Source organism: Gymnoscopelus microlampas (genome assembly GCF_963454915.1).
Source record: "Gymnoscopelus microlampas genome assembly, chromosome: 15".
Taxonomy (NCBI): Eukaryota; Metazoa; Chordata; class Actinopteri; order Myctophiformes; family Myctophidae; genus Gymnoscopelus; species Gymnoscopelus microlampas.
Window position 1 is genome coordinate 22,367,865 of NC_139952.1, and position 25,971 is coordinate 22,393,835.

At 43.4% G+C, this 25,971-nt stretch overlaps 1 protein-coding gene across 1 annotated transcript in view; it reads left to right on the top strand.

Moving 5' to 3' along the window:
* Nucleotides 1-25,971, top strand: part of adgrb2 (adhesion G protein-coupled receptor B2) — a gene marked incomplete at its 5' end in the record, with an annotated part of 273,288 nt that overhangs the window by 138,289 nt on the left and 109,028 nt on the right. The window contains 2 exons of the mRNA XM_084080191.1: nucleotides 1,381-1,483; nucleotides 11,084-11,127. Coding sequence (XP_083936317.1) covers nucleotides 1,381-1,483; nucleotides 11,084-11,127 — 147 coding nt within the window. The remainder of the gene's footprint in view (nucleotides 1-1,380; nucleotides 1,484-11,083; nucleotides 11,128-25,971) is intronic.

Sequence of the window (25,971 nt, forward strand, 5' to 3'; positions counted from 1 at the left end):
TTTATTCTCTCATTTTTCATTCTAACAGACCTTGTCCCTGTGCTATTTTCTCACTCCCATATTGCCTCTACCTCATTGCAACTCCTAATTCCCCCTTTGTCCTCATGCCTATCTTCCTCGCCTTTCTTCCTCTCACCTTTTTTTTCTCTCTCTCACACCCTCAGCCCAATTTTCTTCTTTTGTCAGCCAACAGCCTCGCATGTCCAAAAAAGTACAATTTATTTTTGCAACTTTGAAATGTCATTTATTTAGTTTTTTTAATACACCCCTACAATATTATGCATACTAGTGGGTGTGAATGTGTATATGAATGAATAAAGGAGATTTTTCTTTACCTAAAGAATAAATAAATATGTTCTCATGTACTGTAACAGCGATATTGTTGTTTGGTCTTAGCCTTGACCCTGTAATCCAGGTCAATGGTTTTGCCGCTGGCTGAGAGTGTCTCTGTTCTGCCCGGTCCTCCCCTACTCAGCTGAGTGAAGTCCAAAGCTCTCTGATTTATGGGCTGACTTTGGCTTTCCTTCTCTGTCTCATTACTCAAAAATAGTATTATATGTTTGTTTTTTTTCCTTTTTGATATACTACAGTATCTATATATTCCAGGAATCTCCATCTGTATGTCTGTCCTTGGCATATCTCAAAAACACTTCATCCGCTCAACTGTACACTTGGCGGGTGTGTTGCTGCAGGACTCAAGGAAGTGCGGTGTCAAAGTGTGAAGTGATCGGATGAGTGGTTTTTCCAGAACTGGCCCACACTGAACAGACATGTGTTCCTAATAGCGGTCATGCCCCCGAACGGGCACTACACTATAGTATCTTACAAAACAAAACAAAACCCATCAACGGCTGTGAGACGCAAGAGGGAGCATGCTAGGTTTGATGAGCTCAGTGCACACCATTGTGTTTATGAGAGCAAAATACAGTGCATCAGAGTCTCCTTCAGATAGATAGATAGATAGATAGATAGATCAGTCTGTCAATCTACAGTGAATCAGCAATATACAATCATCAACGGTGAAACATTTGCAGCAGTTAGCTCGGACTGCTTAAGCAGGCCTCTAATTATGATGATACTAGTGTACATCCCAGTAGTCCACGAGCAAAAAGAGTGAGAGTGAGCGAGCAGTCATTAATCCAAGGACAGGACAGAACGCATGGGGGCTTGGCATCCTATTACAGTATATTTCAGCCTGCGCAAAAGATGACAGCAGACAAACACTCACTGAAAGTCACATTTGAGCAAGCAGCACAACTCTCTATTATATTGCATATAAATATTCAGTTTATGTGTCTGTCCCATTGTGTGTGTGTGTGTGTGTGTGTGCGTGTGTGTGTGTGTGTGTGTGTGTGTGTGTGTGTGTGTGTGTGTGTGTAGGCCACCCGCGGTGATCAACTCCAAGCTCCTGACAGTGACGGTGCGTCCTGAGCCACAGCCCAGTGAGCCCCTGGTGGTGGTGGAGTTGTCTCCACTGCTCAACGTAAGTCCTCTCCATCTCCGGCTTGTCAATTCACAGATATCTACTGTAGCTCATACACTGATAATAATGATGTAACCATATTTCTTTTGCACAGAAATATATGAAATATTGTGCAAAGCTCCACCATTTATTTCTCTGTAGGGCTGCAACTACCGATTATCTTACCGATTATTATATTGATTACTTTTCTGATTATGCGAGTAATCTCACATTACCCACCCAAAAAAAAACATACTGTATATGCGTATATGTGAACAAATCAATGCCAAAAAAGTCAGATTTTCTCTTTTTTTATAATCGACTAAGTAAATTAGTAATAGTATGATTAACCACGTAAGGCCTATTTTGTCCTATCAATTTCAACTGTGCCACGCAATAATAGCTGATCTACATGCTCACAACGGCTAGCGAGACAATGCATTGTGAGATTGTGGTTGGTTTCCATAGATCATTTTTTATCATCGATCAAATTGATTAATTCGATTAACTGTTGCAGCCGCACTTTATTTATCTATTGTTCGTATGTTGTATGTTCATGCATTGTGGATACGCAGTGACTCAGAAATGTAATTCGATGCAGGCTCCCAAAGAATCCCATTCTCCCAAACGACCTCTGTTGTCGAGATCAGATGAGGGGAGATACGAACTGCAGTAACGCTCTGTGCAGTGTTTGAATAAATGCAGCCCTTTTCTCTTGCTTTATTATTTAGCGGTGTCTCAGGACGCCTATTTACTTAATATTATAATAGAATGTATTATTATAAATGACTCACGCGGCGTCTTCTAGCTCAAAGGACTAAGTATGAGTTTAATGAGGAGCTCTGCTCGTGACCCCAATAACATGCAAGGTTCATTACCCATTCATCTGCAAGAAAAGGTGGGCAGTCTTGAGAAAAATAATAACTTTGAATATTTTATGGTTCTGTAATTGACGACATGCCTGTAACACACACACACACACACAAGTAGATGCAGCCGCGCTAACAATTGCACGTCTTCGTGCTCGCTTGGAGGTACACCCGACACACATGTGCGGACGCGCACACACGCACGCACGTCTGCAATTAAACTCCAAGAGTGTTCAAGTGGAACCAAATTGGACCCTCACGGCTCCATTTGGTTCAATATGTACACTCTCAGAGCCAAATGAACACGGAAGATTTTACTGTGCGCACACAAGCGCACACATAATCCACACCAGTGGTGGAAAAAGTACTCAAATTCTTTACTTAAGTAAAAGTACCAATACTGCAATATAGAAAAACTGTGTTACAAGGAAAAGTCCAGAAGTGCAAAAGTATTGGCATCAAAATATACTTAAAGTACCAAAAGTAAAAGTACTAAAATATTTGAAAATAGCAGATTTACAAGCTCACAACGCGTCGCGATGCGACACGTTGTGAGCTTGTAGATCTGCTATTTTCAAATAGCCTATGTATAAAATAGGGCTGAAGTGGTTATTGTATGTTTCATAATATAATAATTTATATCTGAAAAGTATCCAGTAACTAAAGTTTTCAAATAATTGTAGTGGAGTAAAAGTACAATATTTGCCTCTGAGATGTAGTGGAGTAGAAGTAAAAGTATTGGAAAATGAAAATACTCAAGTAAAGTACAAATACCTGCAAATTTTACTTAAATACAGTACTTAAGTAAATGTACTTAGTTACTTTCCACCACTGCATACAGTACACACACGCGCTCGCCACCACGCACACGCACACACTCTCTCTTTTGGCCTAGAGTAACTTTCAGGATCTGCAAATGAAATGTGCTCAGTGTGCTAACCGGAGAACCTGGGGGTCAGGATGATTGCGCGGCGACTTCATCACAAAGCGCTTTATGTATTCATTCACCCTCCCTCGCCAATTGATCTCCTCTCTGCCGCACACCACTGACTCACTCCATATTCAGGCCCTTCTCACTTTCCATATCTGCCATATGAAGATATGATGTGTTCTCTGTAGTTCATCTACCTTTTCCTCCTCCTTTTTGTTTCACAATGCTCTCCCGCCTATACCTTCTGCTGCAGTGATCTCTCCTGTCTGTCTGTCTGTCTGTCTGTCTGTCTGTCTGTCTGTCTGTCTGTCTGTCTCTCCCCTAGTCTTACTACTGTCTCTGCATTATGTTTGGTCTTACTTATTTCTTACTTCCTTTTAAAAAAATCAGTATTCTGCATGCCTCTATCTATTACCTCTCCCCATCTCTGTCTCTGTATGTGTCCTCATTATCTCTGTCTATTTCTCTCTCTCTCTCTCTCTCTCTCTCTCTCTCTCTCTCTCTCTCTCTCTCTCTCTCTCTCTCTCTCTCTCTCTCTCTCTCTCTCTCTCTCTCTCTCTCTCTCTCTCTGCCTCTCGCTCTCTCTCTCGCTCGCTGTCTTTTTAACACGGTTGGCCGTGGAGAAGTGATTTGTGGGTCCAGTGTCAGTAGAGGAGATCACTTTACTGTCTCCCGCTGGTGTTATAACAGACGGCCGTATACCGCAACCGCTACAACCCCTCTGGGCGCTCTTCAGGGCCAGGACGGAGTGTGGAGGGCAAAGAGTATGGATATACGCAGCATGCCACATACACACACACACACACACACACATTTATATTACTATACTTGTGAGGACATCAACATTTTAGGCCAGCAATTTTATGAATGTCATTTGCCATTCTGAACCTTTTGTTAACCCTTTTAACCGAAGCCGAAAATAGCAGAACTACAAGCTCACAATGCGTTGCTGCGTGACGTATTGTGAGCTTGTAGATTTGCTATTTTCGGTGTACAACTAATGTAGAAATCAGGTACTGTGTAACTCTAACCTCAACCCCTAAACCTAAGCTCAAACACTGTTCTCAAACTTTTTCATGTTAAGGACCCCCACAATTATATGTATTTGGCTGCGGACCCCCATCTCAACAAATATATTTTGTGTCACGGAATTTTTCAAAAATAGCAGATCTGCTATGTTTGAATAGCCAAAGTATAAGATATGGTTAAAGTGGTTAAAATTATTGTGACGCTATATTAACTAATCTTGCTGGGGACCCCCTGGTACTCCCCCCAAGGACCCCTGAGGGTCCCCGGACCCCACTTTGAGAACCAATGCTCTAAATGTCTAATTCTGACCCTGACCCCCACCTGAATAATTTTTGTAAGCTTATAGCTCAACAAAAATCTTATAACAACCACTTCTCTCGCGAGGACTAGGAAAATGGTGCTTCTGCTACGTGGGTGACATTTGGCCCTAGTACAGTACAGTACTACACAAGTACAGTAATACATAGTGCACACACACACACACACACACACACGCACACGCACACACAAAGGCACCCATGTGCAATTTATTTATTTGCGAAAAGGTGAGAAAGGTGTCGAGGCTGTGTTGCATTATTGCTGAGCTAGTCTCGCTAATCTCCTTAGCCCTGAAGCTGGACAGGACAACAACAACACAGTCCTCTGTGTGTGTAAGACTGAAGAGAGGCACTGAGAGACCGTCATTTTGTGGTTTTCGGCGGCGGTGGTGGTGGGCACTATTTTCAAATAGCCTGTGTATAAGATAGGGCTAAAGTGGTTAATGTATGTTTTATAATGTAATAATTTATATCTGCAAAGTAACTAGTAACTAAGGTGAACTCTGAGATGTAGTGGAGTAGAAGTAAAAGTATTGGAAATTGGAAATGCTCAAGTAAAGTACAAATACCTCAACATTCTATTTAAGTACAGTACTTGAGTAAATGCACTTAGTTACTTTACACCACTGGGTGGTGGGCGGGGCAGTTTCGAGGGGGCGCTGACCTTGGCCGGTTGTATAGCTAGCTAGCTAAGCGCCCCGCCGGATGCCGAAGCAGCGGCTCCATGGCAACAGCTGCCGCGGTCGGCGGCTGGCCGGGCCTCGGAGGGGCGCGTAGAGGTCTCTGTACCCGGTCGTGTCCTCGCTGAGAGGACATCTGCTCCAGGCTCACCGTACACCTCCCCGATGGCCATAGCAGCCCCCCCCCCGTGCGTGTGTGTGCGTGCGTGTGTGTATGTGTGTACATACCGCCGCTGTCGCGTTGAAACCTTGTATGTCCCGAAACCGTTACTTCCAATGGGACCAATGTGGTTGTTATTACATTTTTTCACAGTGGTACTCAAATGTTTTACTTAAGTATCAATACTGTAATGTAGTACTCTGTTACAAGTAAATATCCGGAATTCAAACTTTACTTGAGTAAAAGTACAAAAGTTTTGGTATCAAAATGTACTTAAAGTACCAAAAGTAGAAAGGACTCATTATGCAGAATGTCCCATTTCACAAATTTCTCAAATGAATAAAATTAATAAAAATCATTTGAAAATAGCAGATCTACAAGCTCACAATAAGTCCCATCGCGATGCATTTTCAGCTTGTAGATCAGCTACTTTCAAACGGCCGAAATGTATATAGGGCTGAAGTGGGTAATCGCCTCTGAGATGTAGTGGTGTAGATGTAAAAAGTACAGTATTTGAGTAAATGCACTTAGTTACTTTCCACCAGTGCTTTTTCATTGGTTAAATATTCATAAAGACCCACAGACACACTTGTAGATACGAGGGTTTTCCACCCTGACAGCGACGTGCATGTGCGAGCGCACCGTGCGCGAGTGTGTCTGCGTGCGCGGTGTGGGAGTATACTACACTACTGCACCACTGAGCAATCGATCACGTGTGCGTGCATGCGTGCTCGCGTGTAGTACATGCGCACGTGCGTCGACTGTGTGTGCGTGCATGTGTGTGTGTGTGCAGTGGTGAGTAAGGAGCAGGAAAGCAGAAAAAGCTGCGTTTGTCTACAGTTTGGACCAGGCAGACCAGATGCCGAGAGCCCTCTCTCACTCCCTGCAGCCATCGCTCATCCACCCCTTTAGGGTGTCAAAGCACGGCTTATGATAATCAGCCACACGGTTAAAACCCTCCCGTGTTCATTTTAACCCATTAACGCATCTGTGTAACCACTTTAACCATTCTTTTATACCTTGGCTATTTTTTGAAAAAATCGTGACAATTTGTGCAAATCTTTGATATATATATTTTTAAACCGAACGTTTGTAACTCCAATCTTTGCTTCTGGGGGGTCCCTGGAACAAGATCATTTGAGATGGGGGTCCGCAGCCAAATACATATCATTTTGGGGGTCCTTGACATGAAAACAGTTTGAGAACCACTGATATTATAGCAACATACGTTTTATTCAAAAAACTGTTAGGATTTAGAAGACATTTGTTGAATCCCCAGAAGCAAAGATTTCAGTTAAAATATTTGCTTTAAAAAACATATATTCAAAGATTTGCACACATTTACAAGATTTGCAGATCTAGAAGCTCGCCATGAGCTTGTATATCTGCTATTTTTTGAATAGCCCAAAGAAATCTTAAAAATGACACAGATGCTTTCCCGGTCTTAATGGGTTAAAGCTGCAATCCGGATTTTTTTTTACCATGAACCCTAGCACCCCTTTTTCTGGGGTGAACATTCCGGTGAAAATAGCAGATCTACTGTGAGCTTTGAGCTTGTAGATCAGCTGTAGAGGGAAATTAAGGAGCGAACCGACTACAGTGTAGAGCCCTGGTGAACTAACTAGTTGGTTAATGAATAAAACATGATTTAAAACCACGCTGTATGGTTGAGAATGCTAATACAATATAACTATAACATGTGAAGTGGTTGAAGGTCGTCTCTATACTCTTCCGTTGAGACATTTAGGACAATATATTCCCTGAAAAAGAGCGGTAGAAATTTTGTCTCCGATGTAGGAGGAAGCAATGATGGACCATTTGGTTTTGTTTGTATGCTTTTTGAGTTAAATGAACACTAAGGATTGTACTGTGCACTCTCATAATCATCACAGTAAGTCCTTCATCACTCAAAATGCAACATCCAGGTTGCTGCATTTCATTTGCCAAAAGAATATCCCTTCAAGAGGCCTTTCACAGCACTGAATGTGGTTTCCTTATAGTACATACATATGTATTATCTCACTTGACCTATTTTCAAGGCCGGTAAATACTGTATACGGTATATTAACCACATGAACACTTGTATCCCTATTCTGGCCATGACATATTAAGCGAGCATTCTGTGAATATCAGATCTACAAGCTCATTGTATGCCGTGTTGCAGCGCATTGTGAGCTTTGTTTGTCGAGGGAAAAAAATGAGATGACCAAATATAGAACCCTGGTGGACCCGGGTCATCTAAGTATATAGGGTTTAAGCCGTTAAGCATTTTGCCAAAATGGCTCCAATGTTCCCTGGCCTATACCCTGTGTTTTGAAGCGCAGCCCATTGGAGACAATCCTCCTCTTTTGAGGCAGAGTATAACAGAGCTGTGAAGATGCACCCCGTTATTACCGTCCATAAATGCAGTTATTATATCCAGACCTGTCGCTCTCTGTGAGCGAGCAGACAGCGTCATTATGCGCCGTTGTCACAGCTTAACCCATTGAGACCTGAAGCCGATTCTACACGTCTCCTAAATCCCAACAGTTTTCTGAAAAACGTATGTTTCTATATCAGTGGTGCTCAAACTTTTTCATGTCAAGGACCCCCAAAATTTTATGTATTTGGCCGCGGACCCCCATCAAAATATTTTGTTCCAGGGACCCCCCAGAAGCAAAGATTTGAGTTAAAAAATGTTCGCTTTAAAAATATATATATTCAAAGATTTTCACACATTTTCACGATTCTTCAAAAATAGCAGATCTACAAGCTCGTAGCGCGGCACTCGGTGCCGCGCTACGAGCTTGTAGATCTGCTATTTTTGAATAGCCCAAAGTGTAAAATAATGCTTTTTAGCTCAAATCTAAAAATGAGACAGTTCCAGGTCTCAATGGGTTAAAGAGGAGACAGACACTATGGGAGTGCTCAGGGTGTCACTCCTGATGGAGCCCGCTGCCGCGGCGGCGTGCCTGGGCTCGCCGCACCTCGCCTGATTGATGGCCCGCGAGCGCTAACGGAGCCCCCGCCCGCATAGCAGGCGGCCCGCTAATTCGCGGCCCCGCAATGTCTACTGTTGGCCCGCGCCTGCCTGGCGCCTGCCACGCGTGGGCGATGGAATAAAACGGCGCCATCCATCAGTCCTCGTGTCCACCGGCCTCCGATTATCCTGCAAGGGTGTATAAATGTCATCATCACCATCACACCCTCCCCGTCGTCCTCTCCTCCCTCGTCGTTCAGCTGCGTGGAGCCTTAACCGGATCCTCTCGTCTGATGAGAATATGGATGAAAACGGCTGGTTGAGGCCGGGGACTGGCAACGGAAGAGAAGGCTGTGCTTATAGACTATCCGTTTCTGAGAGATCAACGGTGCTCCTCGCAGATATTGAGGACTCAGGGGTGACCTTGTCTAGTCCACAGTAAAATCCTGAGTGTTCATTAAACTCTGTACAAATGTAACCAAACGGGTCCTAACGGGTCCATTTGGTTACGTTAGTACACACTCAGAGTTGCAAATGGATAAATCTACTCTGAACATTTTAATGTGCTGGATAAAATCCCAGGAGTTGCAGACGTGAAGGCGAATCATTTCTTGCCCTTCGCTGGCTATTTGAAATAACGTGTGATATTCTGAAAACATTTAGCTCTTTTGCGCGTATCCTTGCTGAGATCATTTCCCTCATGTTGCCCTTGGGCTGTGGTGAAACCGTTTACTGTGGACAATACATGATTGTTTTTTATCCCAGACACAAGCCACATGCTATAATCCCCTGTACCATAAGGGGGAGCTCCTTCATTCATATTCGTTTCAAAGGCACCTGCTAGTGCAGTTCCTAGTAAGGGCTAATAGGCTCTATGCACAGCAGCCATATTGGAAAGAAATTGGGCATCTTCCCTACTTCCTTCACAGGTGTTACCAATGATAGGTTCTCAAACTGTTTGATTTCAAGGACCCCCATAACTCTGCGAGTGTACAAATGGAACCAAATGGACCCTTACGGGTCCATTTGGTTCCATTTGTACACTCTCAGAGTTACACACCCGTAAGCGGCCATTTGTAACCCCCTCAAGGAACCATGAGGGTCCCTGGACCACACTTTGAGACCCTCTGGTGTAGCAGAGTGTATCCAGTGAGCCGACATGCACAATATCAGCACCCTGACTCTGTTTGACCAGAATGGAACAGAGCCTCCCCCCCCCCCCCCCCCCCCCCTGGAAACAGGCTCTTGTTTGTAGGGTACCGTCTCTTGTTGGTACAGTATAGCTGAGCAGCGTCTCATGTTTTGGTCCCACTGTTTCAGTTGCAAGAGTGTAATCCCCACAAGGGAACGGGTGAAAAGCAATGATTAAGGATCGTTTTAATGCTTGTGACGAGGAATAAACATCTCACGGGGAGTCCCAAAACTGAACCCGACAACCAGAATCGATCACAATCCAGTTGCCTTTCAATTATATAGGCAGAAAGGCCACACATGACTCCCCGAACGGGATCAATTATCTGACCGCCGCTGATCAACAGTGGAACGAGGCCAATTTAGTCTTCTGGCAATATTGATCCTGTGATCGGCTGGCTGATTGAGTCATAGCGAGGGCTCCTCTATACTACGCGTGAATGAGGTCTGATCACCAGATGAATGACCCACAGTTAAACAGCACAGGCTCTCTAGTGCTTTAGCACAGAGTTGATGGATTAACAGTGAGTGGTCTGGTGTCTAGACGTTAGAACTGGGCAATATATTGATATAATGTTACATGGGACTAGATATGATGTGGGGTTTTGGTTATGATATTGTAAGAGCAATGCGCCAAAGTCATATTATTTTTTATGTAAACCTTCCTGGCCAATAAAGAGATTCTGATGCTGATTAAATATAGTTATTTTTTTCTTGGTCTTAAACACTGCATTACAGTAAAGTCAGTCACAGAATATTCTGAATTTATTACTGTTCTTGCTGAGTGAAACAAATCTACAGTACCTGTGTGGTCATCACATCCACATTAGTCATGATCTTTTCCCAAAATGTTCTTCATAATATAATAATAATAATTATTATTATTTTAATATGTTTGTTGTATTATTATTATTATTATCTTCTGAGAGCACAAATAGTCATCCCTAATGATCACTTTATCCATATGGAGATAATGGGTAAAAAAAATGCCAATATCCAGCCCTATACTAGACATGGCATGGTGTCTGTGTCTTGTCCTAGGGGCTGGTGGCTTGAGTTCATACGGGGACATTTATGTCTTTGATTTACCCTGTGTCACAGTATCGTGCTCCCAACGGCCTTATTCTTCTCTCTCTTACTTTCTCTCACACCTTTTCTCTTTCTCTCCTTCATGCGGTCGCTGCTAGTTTGCTCCTCAGACCTGCAGGGCAATATGACTCTTTCCCCATCATGCCTATACCTCGTTCCATCTCTCTCAGCCCCCCACCCCCCCACCGAGCCCTCTGTCTCAATCGTTCTCTTTCATTGTCTGTTTACCTCTCTCTGTCACCCATGCAGCATCAGTCTTTTCTCCTCTGGCAATGAGCTATCCTCGTCTCCTCGCCGTGCCGCTCTCCCACTCATCCCCTCAGCCCGACAATAACCGTTTATCTTCTCTCTTCCCTCTCTCTCTTCTCTCTCCTCTTCCCTTTCCTTATCTTGCAGGGAACATCGGATCCTCAGTGTGTAGTCTGGGATTATGGGAACCCGTAAGTCACTTTGAATGATTCTGACACCTTTCCATGTGGTTGTGCGGAGTGTGTATGTGTATGTAGCCTATATACTGTATATATATATATATATATATATATATATATATATATATATATATATATATATGTGTGTGACTGTTTTTGTCTGAGAGACAGTCATCTCGCTGGTGCCCATTCTTCAGTTAGACTCTTCACATACTAGAGTATGAGCAGAGCTTAAATCGACATGTAAATATGAAATAAATGCATAAACATGTAGCTAAGATATAAGGTTACTAGAGTTTCGGGGGGCTACGCCCCCCTCAACCCCAGCCGCGCACGGGGCCCAGCGTGGCCGTGTGTATATTGGGGGACCCAAATCGCCGGAGTGAAACTGTGGAAAAGTTTTTTTGAAAAAGGAAAAAATTTGAAGAAATAATATTTGTTATGTTTCAGGGGGTCCACAGGGGGTCCGCGGACCCCCTGATGGTCCACTGACCCCCTGTGGAGTGTTGGGACGCGCAGGGACACCCCTGGAACATTGCGGACCATTTCGGTGTTTTTTTTTTTTTCATGAAGGTGGTTGCTTGTTTCTGGCGCAGGCTGTGCAAACCTGGCAACCCAGCGCATGCTGCCGCACGTTTAAGTGGCGTAGCGTCATGAGGGTCAGTGGGGCCGTGGCTCGGTCAGTGAAGACCCTGTAGTGCGGATGATATGTGGCATAGAGGGGCAGATTGTAAATCCACAGAGGAAACATCCGTGGGCTACCATTGGTTCAGCGATGTGTGCGGTCGCCCTGCGGCCCCTCCTCCTCCACCAATGTGCAGTATTGAGAGCCCTGACGTCACAACAATTGGAGCGATGGGCACTGCACTGTGGTTGGTTAGGGTACACCTAGGGCCCAGGTAGAAGCCAGTTAAAGCCTGCATGGGCAAACCCAGTTAGGACCCGCCTTGGTCCCACATAAACATGGCTAGTTGGGGCCCACCTAAGGGCCAGGTAGAAGCTACTTATAGCCTGCATGGGCATCGCAGTTGGGACTGAAGTGGATGGCGCTGACATTGCTGACATGGGGTCCATATGGTTTAGCCCACCTTGAAACCATATGGGAACTACGCTGGCATGCTGGCTGTAATGCAAACGCTGCATCATACCTGCAGTGTGTAGTTTGATGTTGTGTGTGTAGTAGATATACCTGCAGTGTGTAGATCAATGTCCATAGGAAAGTCAATGCCAAGCAGTGTTTTTTTTCCCCAGCAGAGTTTCTAGTGTCTCTGTGTCTCTGTGGAAGAGGTTGCACATGAACTCTGCAGCCGCACTGAGGCGCTCCAACACAAACACTCTGACATTAAGCTGCTTCACACAACAAACATCAGCACCACGCTGCTGTTTGTCCAAAAGACACAATATCTCCTCTCCCACCGACGTCATGTGTTCATTTATCGACAGCCGTACAGACTCCTTTTGACACATTTTACGTCGTTTATCCAGCTCTCACTGACTCTCCACATCGGGCTGTTATTTTGCTGCGATCAAGTCAACGATGTGAGAGATTAGCTATCACAGACGGACGGACAGGGGGTGAAACATAGTCTTGCGCCATGCCTTTCGGCCTGGCGGAGACAATAAAAAACCGAAAGTAAGGGAAATGGCCATTTCTGCAACAGAAGTAGTCAATAAACTATGCTATGAAAACATGGGCCACATTGGCAAAGAATGTAAGAAAGAGGCAATCATGTAGAAAATAGCCGATCTCCAAGCGTACAAAGCCTCTGAACGTGAGGCGTTTCGAGCTTGTAGATCGGCTATTTTCACAATATTTACTTGTGGAACGGAGTCAAACAGAATGGGGGGGTCCCAGATCAAGTACGTGTATTTGGGGGGGGGGGGGGGGCGGCGTGAAAGGGTTGATAAACACTGCTCTAATCGGAGCTAAATTATCTGAAATTACTACATGAGCATAATGCAGCGTAACATGCGTTGCACGGGGCGGTCCTGCCATTACGTTAGTTACTGTAGTTGCTGTGGAGCTACATAGTTCTCCAGAAGACACACACAAACATACACCATGTACAATGGACGAACTGAGCAGCAATATAGACATTCACCACACGAACGTGCATTGTTGACAAAGTGATTGCACAGCCGCTGCAGGCATGACAACCAGGTTAGCGTTAGCGACATGGCAGCTATCACAGCGCCCTGTCCGTCGTGCTGCAACTGCCTGTGATGGCTACAGCAGTAACAGCAAGCTGTCTGCGATGCCATTGTCTGGAGACTGCTGTTAGCGTGACACGACCAATGAGAGTGAGCGCTGTAGTTGTTGCTAAGATACGGTGGCGTGTCTGCCCCATAGCTTGTAGATCTCTCACACATGATTGGCGTAGGCTGCGTTGCCAGGTCTGACTTTGTGTGTAAGCAATGGGCGGCTTATTTTTGCGCGCCTTTGGGCTCGTTTGCATTGTGCGCACGGCAGCGCTTGTTTAGCGTACGTCAGCGCGACGTGGCAACGGACGTGGCAACGTGAAAGGTGATTGGCTGGTGAAAAGAAACACCCGACGTTACACCAGAAATGGTGCCTGGAGAAAATGGTGACCAAAAAAAAAGTTTGGAAAAAAAGGAAAAAAAACCCGCAGCGGCTGGCTGCTGTTGTGGTGATGAGGTCGTGCGCACGGTAAACGGTACGAAGCTGGCTCCCCTTCCATTTTGTCCGACATTTGGTGAGTAGAATTAATTATGTTGCGCGGTGGAAAAGGTGTAGTGAACAGTGAGATGTCCCCTACGCGAGGCGTAAATTCAGCGCGGCCGCCGTGGCGAGTCAGTAGGCGACATGTGGTCTGGCGGTGCGTTGTTTATTCGATAACAGAGCTGTGGGGTGTCGCCACCGAGGGTGCGGAAGTTGCTCGCCATTTATATAGTTAGATGGCTAGCAACCTCTAATTCAAACGGTGTTTTCTCTACTTAAGAGTTTTACCTTGACTTCAGTTCTATAAGCTGTAGTTTCAAAACTATTCACTCAATCTTATTAACCAATATTATTTTGCTATGATTCCCTGCTTTCATATGACATGAAACAATGAAAATGAAAAAATGCTAAATGACTGTCTCCTAGTCAAATTTGGTCAGATATGTATGTATATGTATACATAGTATACATACATACATACATACATACATACATACATACATACATACATACATACATATACTGTATACATGCATACATACTGTATATACATGCTACGTGCTGTATGTGCCAGTGTTCTGTCTGTTTGACTTTGTGTGGTCATGTGTGCTCATGGACAAGTCCTCTACCTTATTATCCGTTTCATTTATTAACTGAAAACCAGCTAATGAAGCTCCTTGTCACTGTGTTAATTTAATTACTCATTGATAACAAACACTCCTCTCTCAGTGTTTCTTTAATTAAGCACTCAGAGGAGCAGAGAAGCGTTTTTTTTTTTCTTTCTTCTTTTCTTTACTCTTCCTGCTTGTAAAACTTTTGCGGAGTCAGACCACTTTGCTTCCGTTTGTAAATCCTGCGTTGTCTTTTTAGAGACGTGGCTGTCGATTTGCTACCACCGCTAACCTAGTTGCAGTTTGAACGAATCGTTAAGCGCTCGTGCATTCTGCAACCTAATGCCTCAATATGAGGAATGGCCGTCCCTCCCATTTGTCTATGTAGGCCACAGACTCATTGATATTCCTGACTTATAGTGGAACATCAAGTGCATGATAGATACGTTTAACCCTTTAAGACCGGGGACGCATCTGTGTCATTTTAAGATTTCTTTGGCTATTCAAAAATAGCAGATATACAAGCTCATAGCACGGCACCGAGTGCACGCTATGAGCTTGTATATCTGCTATTTTTTTTTAAATTATGTTCTTTTTTTTGCAAATCTTTATTTTATTTATTTTTTAAAGCGAAACATTTTTAACTCAAATCTTTGCATCTGGGGATTCTACAAATGTCTTCTAAATCCTAACAGTTTTTTTTATTTTATTATGTTGCTATAATATCAGTGGTTCTGTTGTTCCAGGGACCTCCCAGTAGCAAACATTTGAGTTAGAAATGTTCGCTTCAAAAGTATATATACATTCAAAGATTTGCACAAATTTTCCTGATTTAAAAAAGAAAATAGCAGATCTACAAGCTATTAGCGCTATGAGCTACTGCTATTTCTGAATAGCCAAAGTATAAAATAGTGGTTAAAGTGGTTACACAGATGCGTTCCCGGCTTTAATGGGTTAAAACGATGCACAATGGATTACCCCTGTGGTGGTGGTGGCCATTAACCCACATACTGATCAGACGTTTTGTCGATAGCAGAGTGATGTCCAATTCAACTTCTGGGATTAAAAGTCGGTGAACTAGACGATTATCTCCAACTCATACTTTCCTTCCAAGTCCATAATCCCCTACTACTGCTTTTGAATACCAGATACCAATACCCATTCTAATTCTATTGGTCATAAAGAAGGACTGATAGAGAACCGCGCTCACGCTAGGTTCTTCTCGGCTTTTCCTGCCGAGGGCTCGCTAGTTCGTTCATTTAAATACAGCAGATAACTCCCCTGTGGCCCGAGCTAGTAATGAGTGCAGGTTTTGCATCGGGGAAGAGCACGAGAGATTGTAACTTATCAAACTAAACCTTTCCATCAAGGAAAGAAAAGCTTGAGCAAAGTCAATTAGCTAGCCAGCAGATTACTACAGCAATCAAATTAAATTTCCAAACATTACAACGGGGCGGAGAGCCAAGCGGAATATAAAGTGGTGAGATAGGGGTGATGTCTATCACCCAAGAACTGTCAAACAAGAAGCACCGTGGACCACATCCAAATGTTGTTGCCAGGAATTAGGTAACAAAAACCATTAGCAAAGCCAAGTTTGTAGGCACACACTCACTGTTGCGGGTGACCTCACACACACACACACACACACACACACACACACACACACACACACACACACACACACACACACACACACACACACACACACACACACACACACACACACACACACACACACACACACACATATTGGCAGAGGCGAGACATATTTGTGTGTGTGTTGCAGTATAGTAGATCTTGAGTGGAGCAGGGTGGATAGCACACAGCCTTATACTGGAAAAGTACATGTTGTACAAAGCAGCCGTTTGTTTGCTGGGGGATCTCACCTCTCTCAACCTGGCTGTCACTCTGACTGAAGCCACGGGCTTTGAGGTGGAGAGAGCCAGGCAGATGGGAGGTGGAGGATATATAGATAGTAGGGAGTTTAAGCAATGGACTGCTACGGCAGAGGACTACGGTAACCGGAAATGATCAGCGCTCGATAGATAAACCTGCCGTCGCCGCAGCCTATTTTACTACGCCAGAAGCTACCGTTCCACGTAGTGTCTACAACGTCAAAAATAGGTGAGCTGCATAGACGCGTCACCATGGAAACCAAAAAGGGGTGGGAACCCGTCGCCGACGGCTGCTTGCTTAACGATTTTGACTGCTACGGCGATTGCGTCATAGCAGCCGCACTCCGCCTGGCGTCGCCGTACTGAAAAACAGAAAGCTTAAAGTCCCTATTAACAGGGAACGGAGGCCAGCAGAGTACAACAGGCAGAGAGCTGGCTCAAGCTAGGACAAAACAAACTTGACATGCAGATCGGAAATATCTACAAAAGTGATTTTCAACAGCGGGGACCAATTGGAAAGGACAGGGGGGAAAAATAAAGTAAAGAAAAATATGAAAATGTTTCAATCAAAAGCCACACCTGGCGTCCCTATTTTGTCAAAAATAAAATGGCCCTATATGGGCATATTTGTCCAGAAAAACAACTTGGATTTATATAGAAGACAAGCAGAAAAAGTGACACAAAGCAGTATGTTAAAGGCTTGCCCCAGCGCTAAGTGATGTGCCGATCTGCATGCTCTGGTTTTGGTATCGGCATTGCCCACAGTTTTGCCAGATTCTATGAGAGAAACAAGCAACCAGATCTAGGAAAACCAGCCCAAAAGAAGCGACTATTGGCCACATTTAACATATACATCAGCATATCTACAAGCTCACAACGCGTCGCATCGCAACACGGTGTGAGCTTGTAGATCGGCTATTTTCAAATAAAACCTTGCGGGGAAATTATAATTAGCAGATCTGGCAACCCTGATTGCCCGGGTTATACTGTACTCTGATATCAGGTACCCTGACATCAGGTACTGACTATCTACAAGCTGATAACACAGATAGAAAGACAGTACACAGGGCTGTGCTTACGTCATGCTACTGCCATCATAGAACTGCCATCATAGACCGGCCGTCAGCTTCTCTGACAACGTGTACTAATGCGAAGTGAAAATCCGTATCAAAAATATGTATTAGTGGGCTCGCTCACTCATGTTGTTTCTACTATACAGTACATTATACATATTATTTTCCAGAAAGCTTTGGACTGGTCCTACCTCTTGTAGAAGCTAGAAGAAGTTTAACAAACTTTGATATTGTTGACGTCTTCAGGAATCACAGGGACTTTTTGAACCTTTCCAAAACGTTTTAAAACTTTTTAAAACTTTGTTTTATAAAATCGTCATCCTGAAAGTCAAAGGGTGACGTGAGCAAGCACACTATATTTCTTCAGGAACAGTACCAGTCTAGCTGTGATTATTGTTGTGAGGAATGTCTTTGTGATAATACCTAGGCTACCTACGCCGACTGAGTAACTGTTGTAGTGCCTGCACAGAACTTGGCTTGATGGGAACTTTTGAGCAGTATTTTGTCTGCGATTGACTACATCTCACAAGTTCACGAGAACACAAGTACAGACGAGTACAGAGAAAAGGCTAATGGCTGAGGTGTGTAGAGAGAAACAGAGCTTTTGTTATGTTACCAATAAGACAACAAACTAGAATTTTTATGCCGTTTTGGTTTTGTTTATTTCCTGTCTGCAATATGTAAGTTGACCTGTTATGAGGAGTAAGAATACCCTGAATTTCAGTTGGAAAACAACATCTTCCTTTCCGGCACCCACGCCTCCAAAGCTCCAAGAGAAGAGCTCCCCGACCTCACAAGACATCACAGTGTTTATGTGTGCGTGTTTATTTATTTATTTTGCCCCTAACTGGCCCATATGTCTGTGCCATCTGCCCACCCAAGATGGAATGCTCATCTTCTTCCTTCACTGTCTCCCCGTCTCACTCCTCGGTGTACTCTCAAACTGTTTCCATTCCCTTCCCTTAACTCAAAGGGAAGTTGTTAAGTTTAGCATATAATAAAAGGCTTTACGCGAGTCGGAAACCCAAGAGGCTTGGTTAAGAAAGGCAAATGTGTTTGTAAGTGTCAACATCTACGTATTTAACAGCTTTCGGATAATGTTCTCGGGGGAAAGATCTTGTGATCAACAAGAAGAGAGGGACAAATGCGGTGTTCAACATGGCACATTTACTATGCCGCATTTACAATGTCGAGTCAATTAAACGATAACTCCGCGGGCCACGAAACGATTATAGAAGATAAGATAAACCTTTATTGATCTCTGTGGGGAAACGCAGGTGTTTGCAGCAGCAACAGCAGTAAATGTGAAACACAGGATGGGAACAGGTAAGAGTATAAGAAAAATATTAAAACAAAGAATTAATAGACTTAGAGTCTATACATCTGCACTTGGTCTGACTGATCGTTGTATATTCTATCACTAAAAATAAGCATAATGTACAACCTACTGTAAATATCGCCTTGCTTACAGTATTGCAATACAATATAGAATCATAACCCCTGTATGCTAATGCATATCGTATTGGCAGATAGCAGTTTGAAGTTGTAGATCAATGGCTCAACTCGCCTAGATACTCGCCTAGAGCCAACGCAACAAGGTTCAAGTTCAGCATTGAATTGGCAATGTATTCCGTCAGCAGAGAGCATGTATTACATTTCCAGGTATTTATGTAGGGTAGTTGTAGCAGATACAGTAAGACTCATGCCTTTTTCTTTTTCTTACATACAGGGACAAACAGTACAATACGAAACAATTCACACCCAACATAACGTTTAACACACAACTAGGGTACAAGGCTGGTTCAGTTTTAAACAACACTCAATTCTCCCCATACCCTCCCTCCCTCTCTCATGGGTCTTTAGTGAAATGTATTACATTTTCACTTACCTGCACGTATCACAAAAACAACATTGCTTTACTATATCATTACTTTGTGTATGCACTCATTTCCCAATACAGAGGCAAATCGTTTTTTTCTTATTTGTTTTACCACTTTCAACTAGGTTTTCTCTTTTTTTAGCATATCATTAAAGCGAAGGTTTTTACTTACTTTTTTCTTTTCTGTCTCTTTCACAAAATTTCAAAAAATGCTGAAAATAGCTGATCTACAAGCCAACAACGCATGACAATGTGACACATTGTGAGCTTGTAGATTGGTTACTTTGGCTATAAACAGGTGTGCCTTGGGATTTTGACCTTCCCGTTGGTGTGCCTTTGGCACAAAAAGTTTGAAAGCCACTTCTCTACAAGACTACACTCAGGAAAAACCCTGTTCAAATCTAAATGCTGTACCATGCAATATGGTCGGGAGAAAGTTCCATTCGATTCCTCCTATTGACGTGGTCAATAGCAATCTTTCCACTGTCAAGACAATTTTAGGTGACCTTTTTATATATTGCGAAAAATAAATGCAATGTGTTTCCACTGGCTGGACTGAAGGAAACAAATGGGTAAATAAACTGGCTTGTGAAAAATTATTACTATTAGCCGAGATGACAGCTGCTGCTTTATTCGACAAATGTGTTTCCTCCGCTATTTATTGTATAATTTCTTCATGCACAGAAAAAACAGTTTTCCATTCGACATCAAGTGAAAAGCTCCTTTGTGATAATGAAACTGTATCCTAATTTGCCATTTCCATTCAGTGTGATAATAACTCAGACAGAAACAGTTGGATGGGAAACTCGAGAGTAGAAGGGTTTGCCTGGAACATATTGCACTGTTTACCTTATCCAAACTCACTCTCTCTCTCTCTCTCTCTCTCTCTCTCTCTCTCTCTCTCTCTCTCTCTCTCTCTCTCTCTCTCTCTCTCTCTCTCCCCCCACCACCCCCTTCTCACCCCAACACCCCATCTCCGTCGCTCTGCCCCTACCAGGGGAAATGGTGATGGATTTTCAGCATGTCTTTGCTGAGTGCTCCATGACCTTGCCTCTGGCATCTCTCTGTTATGACCCTCCATGCTGCCCCAGTGTGAGCTCGGTCGCTCGACCCCCTCTGACACACACACACACACACACACACACACACACACACACACACACACACACACACACACACACACACACACACACACACACACACACACACACACACACACACACACACACACACACACACACTGTACAGTCACTCATATGCACACTCAAACAAACACTTACCATATATAGGCAGGGTTGCCAGATCTGCTAATTAGAATTTCCCCGCAAGATTTTATTCGAAAATGCCGATCTATAGAGCTTGTAGATCTGCTATTTTCAAATAGCTGATGTATATTTTAAATTGTTCATGTGGCCCAAAGTCGCTTCTTTTGGGCTGGTTTTCCTAGACCTGGTTGCTTGTTTCTCTCACAGAATCTGGCAACACTGTATATAGGCCTGCAGAAACAAGTCACGCACACAAACACAATTCAGTACGCGCATACTGTATACAGGCAAACACATGCATTGCACACATAGATGCATGCACACAGTTATTACTTGGACAATTTTCCCGATTGTGTACATTTGTGAGCTATGAAGGACATCTGTATAACTGTAGCTCAACCATAGCTGACTTCTAGTACAGTATACATAAACTGTAGCTCATCTTTATTGTATAAACCAAACCCTCCCAGATGTTCTGTTGTTTCCGCAGAGGCCGCCTTTGCAATCAGAACAAATTACATCCTGCACCGGATGAACGTATCAAATATACATCGCACTCTGCTGAAACATTTATCTGAACATCATTCATTCATTATTTCCGTTGTGTTTCTAATCACAGTCGGAAGCAATTTAACCCTTTAAGACCTGGAACTGTCTCATTTTTAGATTTGAGCTAAAAAGCATTATTTTACACTTTGGGCTATTCAAAAATAGCAGATATACAAGCTCATAGCGCGGCACCGAGTGCCGCGCTATGAGCTTGTAGATCTGCTATTTTTGAAAAATCGTGAAAATCAGTGCAAATCTTTGAATACATATATTTTTAAAGCGAATTTGTTTTACTCAAATCTTTGCTTCTGGGGGTCCCTGGAACCAAATATTTTGATGGGGGTCCGCGGCCAAATACATATCATTTTGGGGGTCCTTGACATGAAAAAGATTGAGCACCACTGATATAGAAACATAAGTTTTTCAGAATACTGCCGAGATTTAGGAGACATGTAGAATCGGCTTCAGGTCTCAATGGGTTAATAATCCTGAGAAGGCAATGCATTATCCATAGGCAGTGGGCAACTGGGCATTAACTGTATGGCTGATGTTGGAGACAATTTTAGATACGGATGAAAGTGAACCGGGGGGCGAAATGTGTCTGTTAATTCTACCAGTCTAATCCCTGGTGGTCTTCAGCTATATATGTGGAGGATCGGTAGATAAAGTCCTGCTGCCTCTGCACCATCAGCCTTGGCAGATATACTGTATACCGTATAGTGGTTCTCAAAGTGGGCTCCAGGGAACCCCTCATGGACCCCTATAGGCAAAATCTGTTAATATAGCATCAAAATCAGTTCAACCACGTTAACCCTATATATATATATATATCGGATATTTTAAAATGGCCTATGTACAAGCTCACAACGCATTGTGATGTTGTAGATTGGCTAATAAATAAAAAGATTGTACATAGATCTTACATAAATCTTGTATGAATATGAGACTGGGACTTTTCTGAAAGCATCTGTATCAGCAATTATGCAGCTGATTTTTATTTAAATAAGAATACTGGAGCAGATCTATAACTAACTCTTGCATTTTTTTTTTTAATAGACCATAAGTGGTTAAAAGTAGGGCAACAGATAACTGTCAACTTTTGATATTTACATGCTATTCCACAATATCTAAATAACAATTTATGTTTATTCTTTCATATAATTATATGGACATTCCGCCAGGCAGGGTTGTCTACCCAGCGCCCGCACATTTTGGAAGGCAGTTATTGGCAATTCTCGCCATTGGATATGAGAAATCTGACTGATCTTGATCACATGAAATCAGAGATAATTTCTACCGAATTGTTGTAGGAGTTGTAGCAAAAACTGTGTTTAATCAAAGAAAACATTGCCAGTACTTGGTACAACATTATTGGCCTATAAATGACCATTGCAAATGTCTAGCATGACATACCAAAAGCCTGCTTGGTCCCATTTGTACACCCGTTGGGGTTAAGTTAATACTGGCATTTGACTGTTTATTTTTAGCCTTTCATTTTCATTGCCAGGCCATGCTGTGTGTTCATCTTCAATCCAATTTACAGTGATCATAACAATGATTATAATGGCATAATTGTAGATCGTGCTATCCCCCAGGGACAGCGCGGTTACCTCAAGCTCAAATTAGCTTTTCTAATGTGTTTACGTCTTTGAAATGGCTAAAAGCATATTAGTCGCACAGTATTGCTTAACCTCAATGGGCGCCTCTAATCAGCAGTGATGGCGGTTGAATTGGAACACAAGAAAATGCTAATTTGTTGACATTACACATTGACCGCTTTTTTATTACGTGCGCGAACGTGTGTTAAGAAAGCACGTTGCGCTGAAACAACTTTTTGTTCTTGCCTGTCGCTTATCATTCACATCACCTCAATGTCCAACTTTCTGTTTTTCCAATCCCTGGCTTAGTGTGCTTGTCTGGTCTTTTTTTGTTTGTTGTTTGTTTTCCTTGCTATATCGTGTTTCCCCTATCAATGTACTGCCAGTGACGTACACACACCAACACAGTGAGCCCAAAGGAGACAGGATGAGAGATGATAGGGGAGAGGAGGTGGAGGGGGGTGGAGGGGTGGAGGGATGGTGGGGGGTGTATAGGGCTTGCTCCACTTTTCCATATGACAGAGCAGAAGGGATCAGGGCAGTGTCAAAGCGCGAGTCAGTGCAGCGTGAGGGAGTCGGTCAGCAGGGCTTATCTGGGCTCTTCATCCGTGGGGGAACATCAGACGCAGACAGACTCGTGGCTTATTCCCCCCCTGCTGCTCTCGACGCAGGGTGTGAGCGGTGAAGAGCGGGTCAGCTTCTGTCACACTCGTACCTCGGCTGGAAACGGCAGGCCTTATAGCCTTTGTCGCGCTGTACCCCGTGACAAAGACGAGTTCTTTTGAGATAAAAGGCGAAGTGTGGGATCCGCGGGGAGGGTGAACTCCAGATGCTCCCTCTTTCCACTGATTGGACTATATGGAGGATGGTGAGCTGCTGACACATCAGAGGAAATGTGACTCGCAGTGGTCAAGACTTCATTTTAACTAGGGTTAGCATGGTTCGTTTTTGAGGTCAGGCTCTCGCTTTACCTTACCTGCCGTTATTATGGAGTGCAACATCATGTGACCGGGGAAGAGGAAAGGAACTGTCTGTCCCACCATATGGCCAAGTAGCCTATAGCATTTTGATTTGAAGACTCTTTCCCTAAGTGTAGTCTTATTGAGTCACAAAGTCAATATTTTTCTTGTTGTTTTTGGGATAAGTCGTGATAATAAGGTAGTGAAATAAATACATCCTCTCTGCCGACTGGTGGAATATGGATACGGTACCAATTACTTGCTGAACTTGAACCTGAGTTGGATCGGCCGTAGGTGAGTAACAGTTGAACTTGAACCTTATAGTTTTGTGACTGAGATGATTTTTTTTTTTTTAGCTGACATGACATCGTAAAAACAGGATAGTAAATCTGCCATGTTGAGCGCAGTATTTGTCCCTTTCCTCTTGTTGACCAGGACGTTATCCTCTTTTCTCATATGCTGCTGGAAGTAGGCTGACAGGGCATTGTGTTAGTCTATTAACCCCACCCAGCCCCATAGCCCTTATTTTGTACTTTGATCCCCTGGCACTGGCAGTATGCTTTTAGTGAGATAAAGCATTATCTCCAAACAATGATATGACTGTTTTTCAGGCTGTGATTGACAAAGCACATTGCAAAGGCGGCCATCCCATCTAAATGATGTTGCATGTTTGTTTTTTCTTTACCACTGGAGCCCTTATGTTCTTTGCTATTTTTATTTTATTTTATTTTGGACAATTTCTTTAAATATTTTGTGAAATGTTCTGACAATTATAATTATATGCCCAAAATAGGATTGCCAGGTCGAAAGTGGTTCAGATGTATTTTTGGATAACACTACACACTACACACCGACCACGGTGTTGTAGAGAGACAGGAAATCAAGGGCAGAGAGAGAAGAGAGACATACGAGACGGGACGGGGGTCAGATTTGAACCTGGGTACTGGCTCTCACAAGGAGCGTGTGGTCTGTGCACTAACCTGCTGAGCCACCATGCCAGCCACCCCCAAATTGTGCAGCATGTCTGTGTCAAAGCGCGGGCAGCCAGAGATGGCGGGCCATTTATGGCCATGGCGGAAACCTGTGTATCTCTGCTTTTCCTGTCTGCTAGCAAGCGAGCGCACCAGGAAGAAAGATAATCCCAGTAAAGAGGCTTATAAATTAGCCCGTGGCCACGCCAGAGAGCAGAGGGTGGTGGTTGGAGGTCAGTGTCAAAGCATCCTCGCACATGGAGACCCGGAGAGAGAGAGAAAGAGGGAGAGAGTGAGGAGCTTTGCGTGGCAACCTCACCTGACACCAGTTCCAGGAAAGACAAGAAGATTAAGCAGGACATTGTCTGCACTCTAAGGACATATTGAACCTTGCACTCATATGGAAATTTACTGTAATACTCTAATACTGATACCTACATGTATAGTGAACCACTGGGTCAGATTTTCTAGCCCTATTTTCAGACATTTAGAAAAGTGAATCCAATTTATTTTAAACTTTTTGCTTATAATGACAAAGTAACACAGGTTAAAGTAGTTAACCATAATACCTCCTTGCGGGGTCCCCTCCTTTATTCCCTCTACATCAAACCTCTTTTTTTGCATGGCAAAAATAGCCACACTCGGCCCGGACCTGCCGGTCCGGGCACTTAGGCTCTAATGTAGCCTGACAGCGTATCGCGGGTTAGAGTCCCATTCCCGACGACCTTTGCTGCGCGTCTCTCCCCGTCTCTCTCTCCCTCTTTCCTGTCCATCTTCACTTAAAAAAACCTATCAATAAAGGCAGAAAAGCCAAAAACAAAATCTAAAATCCACGCTCACAACGCGTTTCACCGAAGGTTAGCCTATTTTTTGCTAAATGTTGGCCTCCTATGACATGCCCAGAATAGGGACTCCAGGGTTAAAGTGGTTCAATCCTGTGGTAATAATGTGTACATACAGGGCAGCCATAGTTGAGTGGGTAGAGAGCACATTTAGGAATTGGAAGGTTGCTGGTTCACCCCTCAGCTTGCGCAGTCTACTCGTCGAAGTGTCCCTGAGCAAGACATGTAACTCCCCCTTAGAGACCAGAAAAAAACATCCTTACGCTCTGAGTGTAAAAACAGACCTGAGTCACTCTTTACACTCTCAGAGTTAAATGAACACAATCAATTTCACTGTGTACAATCTCGTATGAATGCTTATTTGATCCCTGCACATTAAATTTTCTAAAGGCTGATGAATGGTTCCTCTTGTAAGCTCATTGCTCATCTATTTTTTCATAGTGATTGAGCCGCCATAGGGACGGATACAGGATCGGAAGGGATTCATAATTCATATGTTTCACTGAGTTTTTTCCAGAATGCATAAGACTCTGA